The sequence below is a fragment of the Cervus canadensis genome, chromosome 3, assembly GCF_019320065.1.
Source record: "Cervus canadensis isolate Bull #8, Minnesota chromosome 3, ASM1932006v1, whole genome shotgun sequence".
Lineage (NCBI taxonomy): Eukaryota > Metazoa > Chordata > Mammalia > Artiodactyla > Cervidae > Cervus > Cervus canadensis.
Genome location: NC_057388.1, coordinates 88,416,858 through 88,436,501, shown reverse-complemented (window position 1 = coordinate 88,436,501; position 19,644 = coordinate 88,416,858). Strand labels below are relative to the sequence as shown.

The window sequence follows — 19,644 nt, the reverse complement described above, 5'->3', positions numbered from 1 at the left end:
TGGCTTCTTCACAGAATTGTCTAGGAAAGAGCCTGTAGGGACCATCTCATAACACTCTGATGAGGAAATTGATTCCCATAGGGAAATGACTTGATCAACATCCTATACCTGGCTGAGAACATAAAAGTTCTAGAAAACTGGAAGGACAAAACTTCATGGCAAGAATCCAAAGCAGTCAATGGGATCTGCCCAAGGCTCTGGGTTGTATCACAACTAGGCAACATCTCTCATTTCAAGCCACCCACTCCTCTGGCCCCTAAGAACCCCTCTATATAGCCAGTTCTGACCATCCAGTCACTTACTGCCCCAGAGTGAATCCGATGAACTTGTTCCTACTCATCTCCAAGAAGTGCTCAATGTCCTTCTGTCTGAGAGGATGGTGGACAGACAAATCCCAGAGAAGGGAAGAATAGCAAACCTTGAGAGAGAGAACCTTACTGGGCTCCCACCCCTCCAGATGGAAAACTAGAACAGCAAGGGAAGCCAATAAAGGGAACTCCCCACCCAGGAGTTCTAACTCACAGCCCAGCTTACTGAGCCTTGAATACACAGACCACTCCACCCTCAACCTCCAGTGACTGGAACCCCGAAACCCGGGGTCCCTGGTGTTATCAAGCCTACCTGACCTTCGGGGCCCAGGGTAGGCCCTTGGGAAAGGCCACCCGCTCAGCAGAGAGGGGTGCCTGTGAGGATGGAGGGGGTACTAGAGGGTCCTGCTCTAGCAGGTCTAACTCTCCATCCAAAGTGCGTTCTCCATCGCTGGCAGATTCCTCTTCCTCCTCTGTGGCTGGTTCCTCAGTCTTAAAGAGATCTCGTTCATTGTAGATGTCCAAGCTGTCCTGCTTAGTAAGGAGTTGCTGGGGGGCGAGGAGGGTGGGTAGAAGGAGAGAGGGAAGGTGTCCAGAAATCTCAGTCTGGGCATCCTTGTTTGAGACTACCCACTACCCCCAGGCTGCTGACTTCACAGAACATGGAGTAAGAACCCACCCTTAGTGAGAACTTTCTCTTCCCATCTCAACCCTACTGTACCCACCAGGCCCAATTCCAGGACAGGAAGCTCTCTCAAGCAACCACACCAACGGCTGGGAGAGCACAGATAATCCCAAAGTCACACTTAGCTTTCAGAAAGCACTGATGCTTTTTTTTTTTGCCTGCACTTTCCTTCCTAATTATGCTCCCCTTAGGTGAACATTCAATTAATTTGCCTTCTGTGAGCATACACCAACTGGCTGACTGAGGAAGAGGAGAACGGGAGCTTGCTGCTAGGCAGAGGGAATTGAGTTTGGAATTTTAAATCTTGTCACAGAAAGACAAAAAAGACTGGACAGAAATAGGCCAAAAAGTTAACAGTGACTGCTTCTGGTTGTCAAGATTGGGGAAGACTTTTTTTTCTCCCTTTTCACATTTTTATACTTGTTCTAAATTTTCTATAATGAGTAAGCAATACTTTGTACAACAAAAAATAAAGGTTAAAAAAATATCACACTGCAGATAATGTCGACTGGATTACTGAGTGTGACTGTCTGGACCAGTCACCTGTAGCTGGTGAAGTCAGGTAGATCAGGCGGGCGAGCTCTTGGGAGCATGGTCAGGTCTCAGTGCAAGTTGTACCTGTGACCTTTCTAGGGACGCAGACTATCTAGACCCCTAGCCAGTCATCTTTAAATGTAAGCCTCTGGTTTCAAGGCCAGAGGGGAGCATGGCTGGCTCAGAGTAAAACTTCTTACTGAGAAGAAAATGATAAAGTGCCTCTACCAGGTACCTATGGCCAGGATTATACCCCAACTGTTGTTTGGCATGCTAGGGAGCTCCAGGCACTGAGGTCTAGGTCAATGATCCTTAGTAAGACATGGTTCTATGAAGTGATATCACAGTGTGACATCTTGACAGCCAGGACTCCATCAGGACTTGGGGACAGAAGCCAAAGTATAGTCTCCAAGATTTCAGGTTGGTCACAGGGCTGCTCAGGGGTAAGACAGCAGAGTCATTGCTGCTCTTTCCTAACATATCCAGAGCTGCTTAGAATCTCGACTTTTGGCCAGCCAGTGCCACAACACCACTCTCTGCTTTAGTCCATACCCTTCGAGAACCACGGCGGCCTCGCAGTTTGGAGGGTGGAGGTGCCAGCTGAGACTCCCCCAGGTCGAGGGTGTAGGAAGGCGGGGAGGCAGCCCGCATGCTCTTCACCACCTGGATACTGTCCTCCGCCAGTGGAGGCAGGCCCAGTTCCGCCCGCTTCTGTACTTTGAGAGCCTGTAGATGCTCAAATCCACCGAGGGTAAACTGAGGTTTGAACAGGAAAGGGGCAGAGAAGAGAGGAAAGAAGTCAGAGAGCAAGGTCAGGGAAGTGTAGACGGAGAGAAGAGTCACAGTCTCTAGTCCCCAAGAACCCTCCTTAATTACGAAGTAATACAACAGGAGAAAGCAAAAAGAATGTGGAGACTGGGCCCAGTCTCAGAGGTGGCTACTATCCCTTAGAGCTCAGGGGTCAGGACAAAGTATTATTTACTGACCCAGGGCTGGAAACATCCCCAGGAATTAGGAAAGGGACTACTGAAGGCCTCCACCGGGGGATAAAAACAGGAAAATATACCCCATTTTAGGAGTACATCTAGATACTATACACCCCTAGAATCTCTCAAGGCCTGCCCTGGAGGGTAGGTTGTTCAGCCAGTTCTGTGGGGTGGGAGCCAAAGAGGAAGAATCGGGTTGAATAATTAGTAACAAAACTGCGACCAAACACTTCCAAGGACTTCATTTTATGAAAGCAAATCCTCTATCTGGACGGAGAGCAGGCACTAAACCCTACACTTTACAGCTAGAGAAACTGAGACACAGAGCATTGCCCAAGGTTCCTCAGCATCAACAGAGGTCAGATCTCCCACCTCTCAGCCAGTGTTCTTTCCACGAAACATTAGCTCTATCAGGGAGAGGTGCAATAACACCCCACCTCGAAAAGTGGCATCTCCCATCAGTCCAACAGAAATAGGTAACCTGCCCCGAAACAGAACCTCTGATTTCTCCAGGACAGCCCTATTGCCCCTCCACTGGCTAACAGCTGCCCTGTTATTCTGCCTAGCTCCAGCCTCCTGGAATCAGACTAGAAAAAACTGCGGTGGCAGAAGGCACTGCCTATCTGATGAGATGGGAGAGGGAAAGAATCAGCCACTCACCATGACTACTTTCCAGAGCAGAAGCAGGACCTTCTTTATGGGGAAGTGGGGAGCCAGGCCGCTGCAGAACTTGGTGACCATAGAGAAAAGCAGAAGGGCAAAAGGCTCCTGATTATGCGTGGAGAAGCCTGGGGGTTGCGGAGAGAGGCAAGTGAGAAAGTGAAGATGAAGCCGCTGAAACCCAGTTCCTGTAACTCTGCTTCTGGACACACGGAGGAAGGCACTCACCTCCTCGCAAAGAATCTGAGAACTTGGTTTTTAGAAGGAGGCTTAGAGGGCCTCTTTGGGGAACACGCCCCTCCCGCCCCCCCCACCAAGGGCAGGATAAGAGAGGTCGTGGAGGTAGAATGCTTGGGGGTGAATGTCAAACTAGAAGTTAACAGTAATAAAGATGCTTTCTGGCTGAGGAACTCAAACATTTTGTAGATTACAACTCACCTTCCCGCATCAACAAATGTATTTTTAAAAATCTCAAAGGTCTTCATATCTCATCCCTGACTGAGGGCAACACCAACTTATATTTTCAAGATAAGTCACCTCATTTTTTCATGTGGGATTTGTGATGGAAGGGGAGATGGATGACTTCCCACTTATAGAAATAAAGAAAACCAAAATACAGAGAAGATATATGAGTGGGCCTAGCTCACAGACAGAGGGGCATTCAAGCCAGGCCATCATGCCTGCCACAAAGAATCTCTGTCCTAAAAGAAGGGATGTTAATTCTTAAAAAGAAGAAGACGACAAAAGAAAACTTGTTTGTCCCTCTTGAGCAGATGCTATGCTTCCCGTCCGCCCTAGGCTCCTTGCGTGCCACTTCTTACTCAATTCGGTGCGGAAGGTCTCCCGGGCTGTCCTCCACCCACAGGAGTCTGTCTCTCGCTCCAGGCGGATATTTTCCACCATTAGGTACAGGACACTCAGCAGCACCCTGAGGTTACAGAAGGGTCACAAGAGGTTCCCATGGCAGTTTCCAGTCTGTGGTCTGAGACCTCAGGCATGGTCTCTGTGGGGGCCCAATCCAGCGGAATTAGGAACTTCTAGCGGTCTGGGAGCATCTGAAATCTGAGCAAAGGTTACCCATCGCTAATGATCCCCTGTTCCAATCCCGTGGGCAGCCCTACTCACCGGAGCTCTGTGCTGTCAGCAATGGAGATGGCTGGCTTCCGAAGAGCACTGCTACAGGCCTGGCTGTTGCTGCCACAGGGACGAGGGAGAAAACAGGAACCCATTAGGCCTCTTTACTCCCTGTACTCCACTCTTGCCATATGCACAAATATGAGTACCTGCCACTCCCTGTCCATGTAGCTAAAGAAATTGGTTTAAGGTAGAGGAGCCCATAGAATTCTTCCTGCTACCTCAGCAAATCCTTATCTACAGTGAAGACAAGAAAGGGTAGGGTCTATGATATTCACGTGTCTTAAAATCCCCATTATGTCTAGCCCTGTGCTAGACACAAAACAATGCTTGGTGACTAATAAACAGAATTAACCCCATCTAAAACACCTGAGTGACAGGGTGAGACAATATGAAGTCTTAGTTGCTCAGTCGTGTCCGACTCTTTGCAACCCAGTGGACTGTAGCCCACCAGACTCCTCTGTCCATGAGATTTCCCAGGCAAGAATACTGGAGTGGGCTGCCATTTCCTTCTCCAGGGGATCTTCCTGACCCAGGGATCTAATCTGGGTCTCCTGCATTGTAGGTGGATTTCTTTTTTACTGTCTGAGCCACCAGGCAATCAACATGTGGGGGTCACTAGAGTGGGAGCAGTAGATAAGGCCACCTTTGAAGCTATAACCATGGGGGAAAGAACTGGGTACAGCCATGGGAACTGGTCCGGTCCCTCTGTGTCATGTTCTCAGGGAGAACGGTTTTCTTCATTCCAGAGGGAGGCTGAGCTGAGAAGGTGTCTGAATAAAAATGCAACACAGGATAGGCCCCTGAAGCCCAGTACTGAAGCTGTACATGGGGCAGAAGCTGCTGATGAGCCCAACCTCAGGGAGGAGGACAGACTACCAGCGAGCATGGCTGCTGGAGGGGAACTGTCAGTGGGCTCTGGACTGAAGTGTGAAAAAAGAAGGCTCTACAGTGAGGGAACCAGCTTAGGACATGAGGCAACCTTCAAGGAAGGGGGTGGCCAGCCCTCCCCGAAGGCTTCTCACTCGATTTCCATGTGGAGTAGCTCCAGGAAGGCCGAGAAGGTCCCCATCTGATACAGCAGGAAGCAGTTGTACCTGGACCAGTGGAGCACATCGACCTCTGAGTCACATTCCCCAAAAGTGCCTAAAGGACCAGACAGGGCCACAGAGGTTGAGGGGCAGGGGGTTATCCCGGTTCTTTCCACCTTGCCCCATGATCTTAAGACTATCTTCTAACTCTCTACCCAACAATTAGATGGACAAAGGTAGGGCAGGAGCCGCCCAGAACTTCCCAGAATGAGGCAGGGGAAAGGAGAAGCAGTCTGCAGGGTGAGGTCTAATGTGCTCATAGGTGGGCTGTCTTAAGTGAGTTCCCTGAGAAGGAAGTGCAGAGACAAGGATTCAAGTGCAAGTAGTTTATTGAGAGTTGATCCCAGGAGCCATCAGTAGAGAAGTGGGGAAGTGACATAGGGAAGAGAAGGCAGCCAAGAACTCAATCCCAAGTGGGGAGAAGCTCTGGAGAACAGTATAAAACAAACAACTTGGAATCGTCCCACCCAAGAGGGCTGAGGCGGTCGGGCTGTTCGCCCACTAACTCCTGGCACGTGCTGAGGAATGCACTGGATAAGGGGAGCACATGAGCCCCCCAGTTCTTCTGTGGGCTGCATAGAAAGCCCTCAGGCAAAAAGATGAAGGGACTGGCAGCTGGAACTTGGCCAAGGCACCAGACCCAAGAGATAGGGCTGGGCACTGCCTTGTTTGCTACAGTTTTTCCTTCGCCAGATACCTTTCTTTCCTCTCCATTTATGATTTTTTTTTTAGGTTTTTTTTTTTTTAAAGCTTTTAATTAGTTGGTTTTGCCAACAATCCTGTTATTTACTATCTCAGGGCTTTCTTTTACTACTTCAGCTAAGCTATCTCATTTCTCTTTCCAACACCTGGCTCACAGGTATCTTTTGGGAAGCTTTCATCAGTTAATCTCACCAAGCTCTGATCATCTCAGTGACAAATCACTCACAGCATCCTCTGCTGCTGCTGTGTTGGCTTGGACCATGTAAACACCAGTGAGAAACAATGTGTAAATTGGTGGCATCCCCCCTTGCATCTCCTGTCAGAGCCAGGCCACACCTGGAGAAAGCAAGCTCAGATGGTGGTGGTACACTGTCAGCTCTGGCCACAAGGACCCTCTCTATAAACAATTACAGCCCAGGTTAAGGAAAAAAAGAACCCTGTAAGAAATCCTGGCACGCCTGGAAAGATTAAGGTTGATTCCAAGGGATCCAGAGCAGGATCTACCACTATCTCCTTTTCGTGTAAGTACAAGGCTACAGTCCTAGCACACGACACGATTGTCCTCGTGAGGCAGGGACCTGGCTTTCCCAGTATGACTTGAGTCATCCCAGTCCTGATAACACCATCTCTCTCCCCAGTCTCCACCCCTCTCAGGTTGGCAAGGGTGGCTGCTCACCTTGGGCCAGGTAGAGAACGGCTCGGGCCACCTTCAGTCTCCGTTCCCTACTGACCACCTCCAGCCGGTCTAGGAGTCCCATCACGTAGGCCTTCTGGGCATCTTCCTCCAACTCCAGCCACTCCTCACCCTGCACTGGGGACAGAAGGCCATACAGGAGCAGTGTCAGCTGTTGCCTCCCCTTCTTGGAAAGGCTTCTGGGAATGTATGCACCTCTGATGCCAGCCCCCACCAACAAATTCTTCTCTTCAAAAGCTTTACTGAGCTGACAAAGAATAAGGAATGGGAAAAGTAAGAAACCAGATGTTCTTGCCTGAACCCACTCTATAGCCTTGTCTTCCTCCACACCCCCTCTATCTTTCTGTCTTTCCTCAAGGACTTCCCTCTGTCTCCCTATATACCCAATTCCTATACATCGTTACAAGTTCAGTACAAAATCACCTCTTTTCCACTAATGCTCCAGCCAGAAGCTTTGCCCATGATACTTTTTACTTCTCTAATGACACTACTCATTTTCCTCTTGGCCTCAGCTAGTTTTATGACGTACACGTTTCCCCTCTGCTATCTAACTATAATTTCTTCGAAGATACTGTTAATTTACCTCTACCCCTGCTTCCTGCATCTCTGGCACGAAATGGATACTCACCACACATGTGCCAAGCTGAACACTGAATTGACACTGACCAAGTAAGGAAATGGAGGTCTGAGTGGGTCACAGTGTGGGCACATGAAATTATTACTCCTGATGGTATCAGGAGTGAGGCAGAGTGGAGACGGGTTGAATGCTAAGGTCAAAGACCAGGCTGGGCACAGGGTTACTAGGCAACAGGACAGCAGTCCACCCCCACCTCCTCACTCCTTTGACATCAGAGAAAAGGCCCCAGCTCAGGCTTCTCTTGCTTCCACTCTGTGACTTCTCTACTTGATATAGAAAACTCTGTGACCCATATGCAAGAGGAACAGAGAAATTATATCGCTGTGGAGAGGATAAAGAAGGATCAAACTTTATTTTAGGCTTTTTCTATATCAGCCTGGGATATTATGGACAGAAAAAGCAGATCTCAATGAATAAGGATCTGGGATCACCTTGGGTCTTGAAATCCTCTTCAAAACACCTCCTGTTAGTGGTAAATTCCGGGTTTTCGGTGTAGCTGTACAATTCTGTGGCAGGAAAGACAGGACAGAATCACAAACATTTAGCAGATCTTTACAGAAGGGGCCTGGGATGGAGACAGTGGCATGAAAAAGCTAAAGCTTCCAACACGTTCTTGTGTCCAATTCAATCCAGAGCTAGCTTCCTCCTTTTCGGAGGTTAAAAATAGCCACTTGTGTCCCTGGGTGATTAAAGCATCAAACCTGTCCTCCTCCTGCCAGCTGGCTGCTACGGCAGAGAAGGCAGCCTTCGACATTTGCTGAGGGCCAGGAGGAGAGCTGGGACAGAGAAGGCTTAATGTCATCACTCCTGTTTCTTAGGGCTGCATCCCTTTCTGGTTGTCAAGCTAGACTGGAACTATCTTGTCTCTAAGGAAAGTGGACAATACAACTCCTGAAATTTAGATGCCAGATCCTTGTGCTATTCAAGGAGCCAGGGTGAGGGCTGGAAAGGATGTAAATATTAGAGGGCTCTTTGGGGTTGCAGCCAGTTCATTCTCTCCCTGTGGAGTTTCCTCGAAAGGTATAGAAGTTTACATTCCCGCCCACGGCCACCTGGGCAGAAACAGCATCAAACCATGTATAAGCAGCTTTGATTGTCAAAGGGCCGCCTGCACCCAGGAAAATCTAGTTAAAATCTTTGCTGACAACAGCCTCTCAGTACAAAATGCAGAGAGCTTTTGAGAAAAAAAAAACACCCTTTCCTACCTATACATGTTCACATCAGAATATTTCATCAGTACTCTTGTCTTACAGAGAATGAAGAAGTAGTCATTAAGTCAAGAGATGCTTCCTCAAAACTCTCTTCCCCAAGATCCTGGCTGGAAATTTAACTAGGTCACAGATAATTCACAAAGCAAGAGACATTCCTTTATGTTCCAGCCGGCTGTCTTACTGGTCAAGAAATACCTTGTCTGGGAGCCAGGGCTTTTGCATTCTGAGTTCCAGTCCCAGAGTGACCAGAAGCAAATCTCGGCTCTGATTGTGAAATTCTTCAGTCATTAGTGAGTAGTGTAGATTTATATTTTTTAAGAGTAGGGCACAAACCCACTCAAAAAAGGGAGAAAAGCTCTTAGGTACTGACCTTTGCTTTTGTCTTATTTTTAAATTTTAGATCATGAACTTTAATACACTACAGGTAAATATAGAATACATAAAAGACACTGTGTTTATCTTTTCAGATTAAACAAGTGTTAAAACTTGTCATATCTGTTTCAGACATCTAAAGTCCCTTCTTCCTCCCTGGTCTTATTTCCCTCTCTAGAGATAACTGCTATGATGAAACTGGTGTGTATGCTTCACATGCCTATTTTTATACTTTTAGTATATGTGTACATGCCTGTCAACAACACATGACATTGTTCTGTTCTTAAAGCTTTTATCCAAGCAGGATCATATTGTATGAATTATTTTTACTTCGGAGTGTTTTTATTTTTCCTTAGGAGCATTTTTTGATAAGTTTTTAAATATTTTACATGAAAAGCAGTGTGATGAGCAGATCCATTCATTTAACTGACACAGTTCTCAATCAAGTGTGCAAGTAGACTTCTAGATACATCTTAAGACTTGTGTGTCTAAGCAGTTTTCCCTCCCTTGTTTCTAGTTGTTTATTCTCATAACAATGCTTTTTTTTTTAAAATTAGAGGATAATTACAATATTGTGATGGTTTTTGCCATATATCAACATGAATCAGCATTAGGTATTTAAGCAGCTTTTTGGATGCATGTATAAATTATTTTGTCACTGTTTCTTCTACCTCTCAACATATTTCTAATATTTATTGACACTGAAGCATACTAATACAGATCAATTATTTTAATGACTATACTGTAGCTAATATATTGATATACTAGTTTATCCATTCCCCTAAGTTGTTTTCAATTGTTCCTAATGATGACAATAAACATCTTTCTAAGTGTTTTCTTGGGCCCAAGAGTTTCTTTAAAGTGTACCCGAGTTGTTGGGTCATATATGTGTGAATTCAACTTTGCTAGATATGACCAAAACTGCTTTCCAATTTTATACTCTGTTCCTGCATGCCAAACAATGTATCAAATGTATAAAAAGTACTCACTTTTCTGCACCCTCACCATCCCCAGACTTTAAAATTTTGCATCTGATGATTTTTTTTTGGCTGTGCCAAGTCTTAGCTGTGGCATATGGGATCTAGTTCCCTGACCAGGGAGCAAACTTGGGTCCCCTGCATTGGGAACTCGGAGTCTTAGTCACTGGACCACCAGAGAAGTCCATGATGATTGTTGAAAAATACCTCATCATTTTGCTTTTCCCTATTTCCTAACATAATTATATATCTTTTCATATATTTATTGACCATATGGTTTTCTATTCTGTGAATTCCTATTCATATTCTTTGACCATTTTTCTATTGTCTCTATTGGATTTCTCTCCCTCTCTGTGTATTCATATTCTGGATTCTAATCCCTTGTTGGTTATTAAATTTAGCTCTCTATTTCTGTTACTCATCACAAAATTTGTTCCCTATTCTTATTCACGAGAACTTTTTGAAAGTGTCACTTTTCTCTGAAAAAGCATGTCTTAAAGTGTGATTTCCATGTGACAGAATATTTAACTTTTACACCATTTCTACCCAAAGCTTGTTTATTAATAACTGGCATTTATAGCACGTGTAACAATGGAGGCCCTTAATGCAGGGAGATCATGTTTAGCTTAAGCTAAAAATCCAGGCAGAGAGAAGCAGCCCAGCATTGAAAGAACAATGTGATCACTTAACTCCAGCTCAGAAACATCGAAACAGAACTCCACTATGATGGATACAGGTGACATGTCCAGCCTTGCTCAGCTGGACAGTTGTCTATAGAGATTTTCTTTAGACATTGCTGAGACTTTAGTAAGAGGCAGGTATTAGAGGAAGGGGGCGAGATGGAGGTAGAAAAGGACAGAGAGATGGAATGGGAAAGAAATGGAGAGGGTGGCAGAAAGAAGGGGGCACACAAAGATGGGGTGAACACAGGAAGACAAAGAAAGGAGAAATGTGGAGACCGTGGAGAGAAAACAGATTTGAAAGTGTACCAAAAGAAAATAAAGAAGGGTGAGCAGAAAAGAGTGATAGAATGAAGAATGGAGAATACCATACACAGCCAAAAAGCATTCACAGAAAGAAATGTGAAAGCAAACAAAGAGAGATTTACCACTGGAGGGTGGAGAGAAATGGGAATGTGGAGAACAGACTGTTCTACAGTCACTTGCTGAGAACAGACAAGCTGCCAGGGGACATCACAGGCATCTTTGCTCTCCTCCTGGCCATCCCTCCACTCTACAGATACCCATCTACCTCCTACCTGACAACTCTGCTGCGTGCCCATCTGCATCTCCATACTCAAATTCCAGGGTGGGGCAGTCCACAGAGCCCTGCAATGGAGAAATCTTTGTGGTAACTTGGGAAAAGGGTTGACCAAAAAGAGCTTATACCCTCATTTCATCTTCTTCCTCTCTTGGAGGCCAAGGTTAGATCAAGAAGACAACTAGAAGAGTCCCCTCTGGGCCTTTCAGTCAGGAAATACTCCCCACCCCCACCCAAGCCAAAGCTAGAAGCTCACTGCAGGGTTGGGCTGAAGATTCCTATGTAGAATCAGAAACTCTGGGCAAAGGCCCACGATCATGAACATATATGAAAGCTACAATCTGTGCCCATATCTGATCTACATAAACACAGAACTGAAGAACATCTAGCTGATCTCTAGAAAGACAAGACAGATGAAAACCAAAGAGGTAAACTGGATTCTGACTTCAGCTCTCTGTCATTAACCCATTGTATGATTTTTAAATCATGCTATGGATCACAGTTCCTCATCTATAAAAAGAGGTCCTTCAGCTCCAATATTCTGCAATTTTAGGACTGTCAAATAAGGTAGCATTTCTACTTCAAACTGTATTAAAGGCTAGATTGCCTATGATGTTGTATGTATAAATCTATAATCCCATTTTAAAAGTATTTTTAATATAATCCTCTCTCCTAATCTCTTTAAACATTTTGGGGTATTTCCTACCAATATATTAACAAACATGAATTTTTAAAATGTTGAATCTCAAATAAAATAAAATAAAATAAAATGTTGAATCTCACCGCTTGTCACGTACTGTTATGTATTATGTGATCTTCAACAAGTTACTTAAGCTCTTTGTGCCTCAGTGTGGTATAGAAGATATCCTTGATCCTTGCCCCCTCACCCCACTTCCTGGAACAGAGCTCCTAAAACCTTTGGAATTTTCTGAGTGATGGAAGTGTCTGTTATTCATCCCTGTCAACCATACTTGAGTTTATACTAACGAGGTGACTCACAGTGAGAGTTTCAAAAAAGGGGCTCCAAAGAGGGGAAAAGACTGGAGACTGAGTTTAATCAAGTGGCCAATGGTTTAACTAACCAGGCCGAGGTAACCAAACTCCATATAAAAACCCTGAAACAATGTGGTTTGGGCACACCAATGTGCTAGGAGGGTAATGCACCAGAGAGGGCATGGAAATTCCGTACCACTCCGCCTCCACACCTTGTCCTATGCCTCTCTTCATTAGGTTGTTCCTGAGTTGTACCCTTTATAATAAAATTGTAGGCATAAACATAGCACTTTTCTGAGTTCTGTGAGTTGCTTTAGCAACCTGAGAGGGACAGTCATGGTGACCCCTGAATTTGTAGCTGGCCAAGCAGAAGTGCAAGTAGTTTGGGGATCCCACTGTGGCTAGCATCTGACCCTTAACTTGTGGGCTCTGTGCTAACTACAGTTACTGTCAGAACTGAATTGGTATCAGGCAATTGTTGGAAAATGACGTTCAGTTTTATCATCTGTAAAACAAGGATAATTCATGGGGTCATTGTAAGAACTAAAATGAATTAATACAGGAAAAGCATTTAGCACACCAGCCAGCACCTGGTAGCACTATGTAGATGGTTGCTCTACTTAGAATTTTACTTATTCTGCTTACAATTTTAATATTATAAAGGCATTTTTCTCATATTATTATAACTTTCCCTTTAAACAGCAAAGTGAGGAGTTCCCTGATAGCCTGGTGGTTAGGATTTAGCACTTTCATTGTCACCATCCAGGTTCAATTCCTGGTCAGGGAACTGAGATCCTGCAAGTCGCGTGGCATGGCCAAAAATCAAAAAGAATTAATTAAAATTAAATAAATCAGCAGTTAAGTGGACAAATTTCTACTGGCTTACTTAATTCTCTATTGTTGAACTTTTGTTTTTATTTTTTCTTTACATGTGGCTGTAATACATGCATACATTTTTTCATATTTATGATCTTCTCTAAGGACAGATTCTTATAAAGGGAATTAATGTATCAAAAGTTCTTAATATTTATATGGCTCTTTGTACATGTCAAGTTGTTTGCCAAAACCACTTTGTCAACTTACACTTCCAACAAGGCAATTTGGGTTTGAATCTGCTATAGCAAAGAGTTCCAAACTTCTGGATTACAGAGACCAATAAGAAAAAAAAATGGTGGATGGTGAGAAATGACATAAGATTTTTGATGTTTTATCTTGCTGAGCAGAAACTTTAAAAAATTTCTTAAAGTACATATATGTATTTAAAAAAAAACAGTTTAATATCCCAAAAATGGAAAGGTCAAAATATCAGCACGAGTCATTAAAAGCAGTATTTTTGAAACTTTTTTGACTGTAAGTCAAAGCATAAGTAAACTTTACGTCATATCCCAACACACACAAAACTGGAACAAAAGATTAACAAAATATTTACCACTACTATATGTGATACACTAGTATTTCCTATTTATCTATTTCTTTAAAAAAAAAATTGGTCTCAACTCACAGGTTACACCCTACAGTTTGAAAAAAAAACAGTTTTAAATTACATACATCCTTTAAATTTAATGTACTGAATTACATTTTATGGAAAACTTATTTCAGTGTCTTGAATTTTCCTCATTTTGCTACAAACCAGTTAAACTTTGCCAAGGTCTTTGGGACCCAATTAAACCAAGGAATCTGGTTGTAAGAGGCCTGAGGTGAATCCTTTGGTTAGGTTAAGAATCTTTTTATGAAGCAATCAATCATTCTCTAGCTTCCTTTTAAGGTTAGGATATCTATACACTAAGCCACTGGGAAAGCGTAGGTCAACGGTGCCCCTATAAACACAGTGATGTATGAGGCTCTCTTGCGCCAACAGTAATTCTCTTCAGGTAATTCTTAAAGCTCCAAAGAGGAAAGAAAATCATCTCCCCCAGGACTGTCTTCCACAGGCATGCGAAAGGAGGGAAGGAAGGAGAAGCAGATGGTCATCTTTCTGAGAGTCAAGCAGAGTGTGGTACCCAGGTTTTGTGGTGACATACTGACAGGTAAACGCGGCTCTCCTGCTGCAGTGGGAGGTGAAGGAAAGCTCATATTTCTGGCCAGCCTCTGGGCAGGCAATGAGCTAGGATGGAGAGGATCACTGCAGTTGTTGACCACCACATGAAAAGTGCACCTGCAGACAATCAGGAGGCAAACGGCGGTGCAGGTGGAAAGCTGAGTCTCTGGAAATTAACACCCTGGCAAGAGTAAAGTACCATCTGAGCCTTTTCCGAAAGCAAGACTTGATAGGTAGGGAAGGGCCTCCTCGTTCAAGAGGAGTTTTAATTCACCACAGAACACATCATTCTGAAATTGTTTTACTCACTCCCACATTGTCTGTCTCCCTACTTCCACAAGAAATGTTAGCTCCACAGAGCAAAGACCTTGTCTTGGTTACTGTTGTACCCCTAGCACCTAAAACGGTGCCAGGCATATAGAGAGGACTCAATAATTGTTGAATTAATAAAAGACTCCCCTCCCCTCCCCAAAAGCCATTTGAACAAGAACAAGGTCTCTGTAGGGGAAGGAGGCACAGGGTGCCCTAAAGACCAGATTCATACTGAGGCAGGGAGGGAGACAACATGATGCATAAAACCTTGATCTAGTATGGCAGGATGGCTGAGCTCTGCCTCTGAAAGGAGGTGTGACTTCGGGCCAGTCTTTCTACCAATTCCACTTCTCTCATCTAAAAAATGGATACTTGTCAGTATCAAAATAGAAAGCATTTGTGAAATCCTGTTGGAACTGAAATATAATTCAAATGGTAAACCATGGACTGGGATGCCTATGCCCTGGCTTCTAGTACCAGTTCTGTCCCTTGATGATGAAAACATAGTACTAAGGGCTACTATGTGCTAACCAACTACAAGCACTGTGCCTGCACTAAATTAAACATTTCACATCCATTTATCTCATTTTGACTTTATAATAACCTTCTGAGGTAGGTAGTATTAACCTCATTTTACAGACGAGGAAACTGGAGCTCAGGGGTTGGCAATTTGACAGAAGTCAAACAGAGTGTAGATGGCAGGGCTGGGATTCAAAACCTCAAAAACCTGGTCTGACTGACCCCAAACCTGGTACTCCTGGCCACTGTGCTGGATGTATGATCTTGGGCAAGCTACTACTGTCTCCCACTTCTGTAAAGGCCAGGGCTGAAACCAGGTGATCTCTACAGACCCTTTCACGTCTGACATCTTGTGGTCTGTTCTGATTCCCGGCTCAGATCCAGTTCTACTCTTGGCTACTTGATGGAAACTGGCTAGATGAAGGCGGTTGGAGAGGTGATGTTAATTCACTCCTTTCATCCTCCTAATTAGGATTTAATAACAGAGAACATTCACACTCCTATCTGTGGGTCTGTATCCTGGGGTCGATCCACCCACTCGCTCCGGAACTGGCCCGCCTGACTCCTGTCTCATTATAACCCTTACGAGGGAGGGGTCCTGATCCCATGCAAAACGCTCCCTCCAGGGCCAGCCAGCACACGGGGGTAACGGGAAGGGCCGAAGTCCCCGCGGCTCCTCTGATCGACGCGGGGAGCCTCGGAGTGGGAGGGCGGCGGCTCCCCACGCCGGCCCCTCTTCGGGGCCGGGGGGCCTCTTCTGCGGCGGGGATCGGGCCTCCCACCCCTCAGGCCAGTCCCTACACCACTCCGCGCCTGTTCCCTCCGCTGTAAGCCGGCCTGACGAATTCCCACTTCAGGGGGCTACAGCGATGAAGCGAGATAAATATCTGAAAGTATCTGGGACACTGGATATCACTCTCTATCTTCGCGCCCCCAAAAGGGAGGCTAGAGGCCCGGGAAGCCCCCGACCCGCAGCAGGAGACCGGCGGAGAGGGTGAGGGTCTGCAAAGCCCGGAGTTCAGGCTGCGGCTGGCCCCGCAGGTGCCCGCTTTGAGGGGCGGCTCAGGGCGCGCCGGGGGCTCCGGGCGGCGGAGGGGGACGCGGCCGAAGCACCTCAGCCGCCGTCTCCCGCCCCGGGTGTCTCCCGGCCCCAACTGAAAGCCCTCCGGGCTTCTCACCTCCGACTCCCGCCGTTGGCTTCTGAATGCTTCCCGGCCCTTAGGCGCCGCCGGCTTCCCTTTCCCGCTGCCGTTGCCGTTGCCATTGGTTGGCGGGCTCCCAGCCCCGGGCGCCGCGGGATCCTCCATGCAGCTCCAGCCAGCAGCTCCCGTTTGCCTCTCAGCGTTCTCTGCCCCGGGCGACCCCGCCGCCGCCGCGCGCTGGGAGCCCGGCCCCGCCCCCTCCACAACGATTGGCTGCGACCGTCATCCGCAGCCCCGCCCCACAGCGCGATTGGCTGTTACACCTCGCCAAGAGGGACTTGGAGGTGGTGGGGGGCTCATTCAAGGGATTTTTCTCCCCCTCACCTTTTTTCCTCAGTCCTGCGGCGTTATTGGTAAGCCTGACACTCCTGGGTCTGTTCCCAGCTCCACCTCCCAAATCCTGGACCTTGAGCTTTAGCAGGTTAGCTCGACTTCTTACTCGGTGTCCCTCAGGCCCCACCCCCTCCCAAATAGAGACCTTTTCGGGGAGCTCTAGTCTCCGCCTCCTGCTCCACTGCAGTGTCAGTTTCCCCAGTATCACAGACCTCTGCCCCCCAAATCCTGGTTCCTGAATACGTCCCAAATCCCGCTTCAGTCTAAGGTGAGGGATGGCACCAATAGTTGGTCAAGGATACTGCAGGAAACCAGGGACTCTCTCTCAGGCGAACTCATTCCACTTGGAGTGAGGGCTTGACTGGGGGTTGAGGGATGGGGTGGGGCGTTTTCACTTTACTGAAATTTCTGGTGCCTTACCGAGTTGTTCCTGGCCATCTGCCTTTCTCAGCTGAAAGGGGATATCTTTCTCCTGGTGTGAGCTAGGGAGTAAATGTTGATTGGAGAGCAAGCCCCTACCCCAACCTGTTCCCCAGTCCTTTCCTTCATTCTAGGATCCTTCCTAAGGGCTGTTACCTGGGGCAGATGAGGCTGTGTGGTTTGCCCACTCTAGAATTTACCTAAAAAGCATCTTATTGTAAATATGTATGCAACCTGGGATGGTGATAGAAGCCCCAAATGAGCAGGCAGAGGGGAATGGGTGGAATTGGGGGAGGGAGGTTGTTGAACTGCCGCTATGTTCCAGACATCGCACTTGCCTTTTCCCAGATTTATCATCTCTCTCTGACAGGTTGTTTTCATTAATCCAATACTACTGATAAAGAAATAAGGACTCTCAGAGACTAATTACTTCTTGCTTGCAGCTCGCAAGCTCAGCTGCGAGCTGAGCTTGTAAAGAATCCACCTGCAATGCAGGAGACCCTGGTTCGATCCCTGGGTCAGGAAGATCCCGTGGAGAAGGGATAGGCTACCCACTCCAGTATTCTTGGGCTTCCCTGGTGGCTCAGATGGTAAAGAATCCACCTGCAGGGACTTCCCTGGTGGTCCAGTGGCTAAGACTCTGTGCTCCCAATGCAGGGGGCCCAGGTTCGATACCTGGTCAGGGAACTAGATCCCACGTGCTGCAACTAAGGCCTGGCACAGTCAAATAAATAATTAAAAATAAATATTATTAAAAAAAAAAAAATCAACCTGCAATGCAGGAGACCTGGGTTTGATCCTTGGGTTGGGAAGATGCCCTGGAGGAGGGCATGGCAACCCACACCAGTATTCTTGCCTGGAGAATCCTCATGGACACAGGAGCCTGGTGGGCTACAGTCCATGGGGTCACAAAGAGTTGGACACGACTGAGAGACTAAGCACAATGCAGTTCCTAAGGTATCATATTCTATCTTGTTTCAGTGTCTCTCACTGGAGGAAACTGCTCTTCTCTTGGCTAACTTCTTCCTTAAAAATTCTATTTAGTCATCACCTCCTCTTCCAGAGAATCTATCTTTTGACCCTCCTCAACCCACTCAGGCTGTGCTAGTGTCAGTCAAGTCTGGCTGGGTCCACAATCCTATTCATATTTTCTACTATATCCCCAAAGTAAGGGGCCGAAAGGAATTATCCCCCTTGTTGCATCATTTCTCTCCCTCACACTTTCTTCTGCTAATTAGTAAGTGACAGATCCAGGCAGAGTTGAGTGAGAGCACTCCTTGGAGCTTTCTGGGTTCCTTTCTCTCCCTGGTCTCCAATACCTCCTTACTCTTCCTACTCATAATTTTCCTTTCCTCTCCCCACCTTCCACCCACCTCAACCTGGATATAAGCTCTTTGAGAGTAGCTTTTGTTCATCTGTGTTTGCTCGTTTCTGTGTTTAACACAGGCTTTCCTCTGTACTATCGACTGAACAATGTCTTGTTGTGGGGGGCTGCCCTGTGCATTGTAGAATGCTTAGCGCAATCCCTGGCCTCTCTTCACAAGATGCCAGCAGGACCCTCCCCCTACTTGTGACAACCAGAAATGTCTCCAGATACTGCAAGATGTCCCCTGAGGGGCAAAATCTGTGGTTGAGACCCACTGGTTTAAACAGAATTGAATTGATACAAATTTCCAAGAAAGTCTCTGGCTCAAGGCCTAAATTACTTGATTTTGGAATTTTTTTTTTTTTTCAGGGTAAAATTTTGTTAAGCTCTTAAGATTCATACTCTGCTTTGAAATTCACAACCCACGCCTAGCTCATCACTGCTTCAGTGTGGTAGGCCTGCCACAGCACAACCCATTGAGGCTTCTTAATAAGAGTTAATTTTTCTACCTTCCCTTTCCTTGTACCTCTCCTCCTAAGCAGTCAGAGCTCTAGGATTGACAAGCTCAGAACTTCATATTCTTCTGAGTCTAGTCAATCAACAGGATCCCCAACAGTGATGGCAGACAGGAGTGGCCCTTTGGAGTCTTCATTCCTTTTCTGACCTATCTTGAGGGCGAAGGGAGCAGTCATCTTCAACTGGGAGTAGAATTGAGGACAGTGGTCAGGCCCCCTCTGGCATCTCTGTAAAGCCATTTGCTGAGCCTAGAGCTCCATCTGGCTTCACTTTGGGAGATGGGGTTTTAAAAAGTGGTGCTATGGAGATTACAAAGAATCAACATGGGGAGAGACCTCACTCCAGTATCTTTTCTACACTGCACTCGAATGGGAGACAGTGAAGATCAGACATCTATCTGATCATTAGAGGCCCAGACTTTTAGAGCTTATCATAAGGAGGAAGATATCTGGAAACAACTACTGGAAGAAGTAACAAGGAATCACAGATTAACTTAAAATTGAAACTGTAGGCCACGGAATTGGCACACACACAGTTTCTTTTAGCTTATTTGTCAACAAAAAGGAGTGGTAGCCATCAACATCATTGATCACAGAGGTGACCATAAATAAACCTTGGAGCTAATTAGGGGCTGGTGTACATCTTGCAGAGATGGCTCCTGTGCTGAGTTATTTTTAAAACCACATTACCACTT

At 46.2% G+C, this 19,644-nt stretch overlaps 1 protein-coding gene and 1 non-coding gene across 2 annotated transcripts in view; one reads left to right on the top strand and one right to left on the bottom strand.

Annotated features, from left to right (window-relative positions):
• STRIP2 (striatin interacting protein 2) overlaps positions 1-16,480 on the bottom strand; it is a 46,769-nt gene extending 30,289 nt beyond the window's left edge. Inside the window, exons 1-11 of the mRNA XM_043463700.1 lie at positions 16,292-16,480; positions 11,250-11,319; positions 7,863-7,937; positions 6,777-6,911; positions 5,333-5,453; positions 4,299-4,367; positions 3,995-4,101; positions 3,174-3,301; positions 2,080-2,283; positions 622-857; positions 303-368 (exon numbers count right to left, since the gene is read on the bottom strand). Of these exons, the coding sequence (XP_043319635.1) occupies positions 303-368; positions 622-857; positions 2,080-2,283; positions 3,174-3,301; positions 3,995-4,101; positions 4,299-4,367; positions 5,333-5,453; positions 6,777-6,911; positions 7,863-7,937; positions 11,250-11,319; positions 16,292-16,420 (1,340 nt within the window). The 5' untranslated portion in view covers positions 16,421-16,480. The remainder of the gene's footprint in view (positions 1-302; positions 369-621; positions 858-2,079; positions 2,284-3,173; positions 3,302-3,994; positions 4,102-4,298; positions 4,368-5,332; positions 5,454-6,776; positions 6,912-7,862; positions 7,938-11,249; positions 11,320-16,291) is intronic.
• A 1,202-nt stretch (positions 16,481-17,682) lies between these two features.
• On the top strand, positions 17,683-17,755 carry TRNAG-CCC. Its single transcript has one exon. It is a non-coding gene; the product is annotated as a tRNA-Gly (tRNA).
• Positions 17,756-19,644: the final 1,889 nt, after the last annotated feature.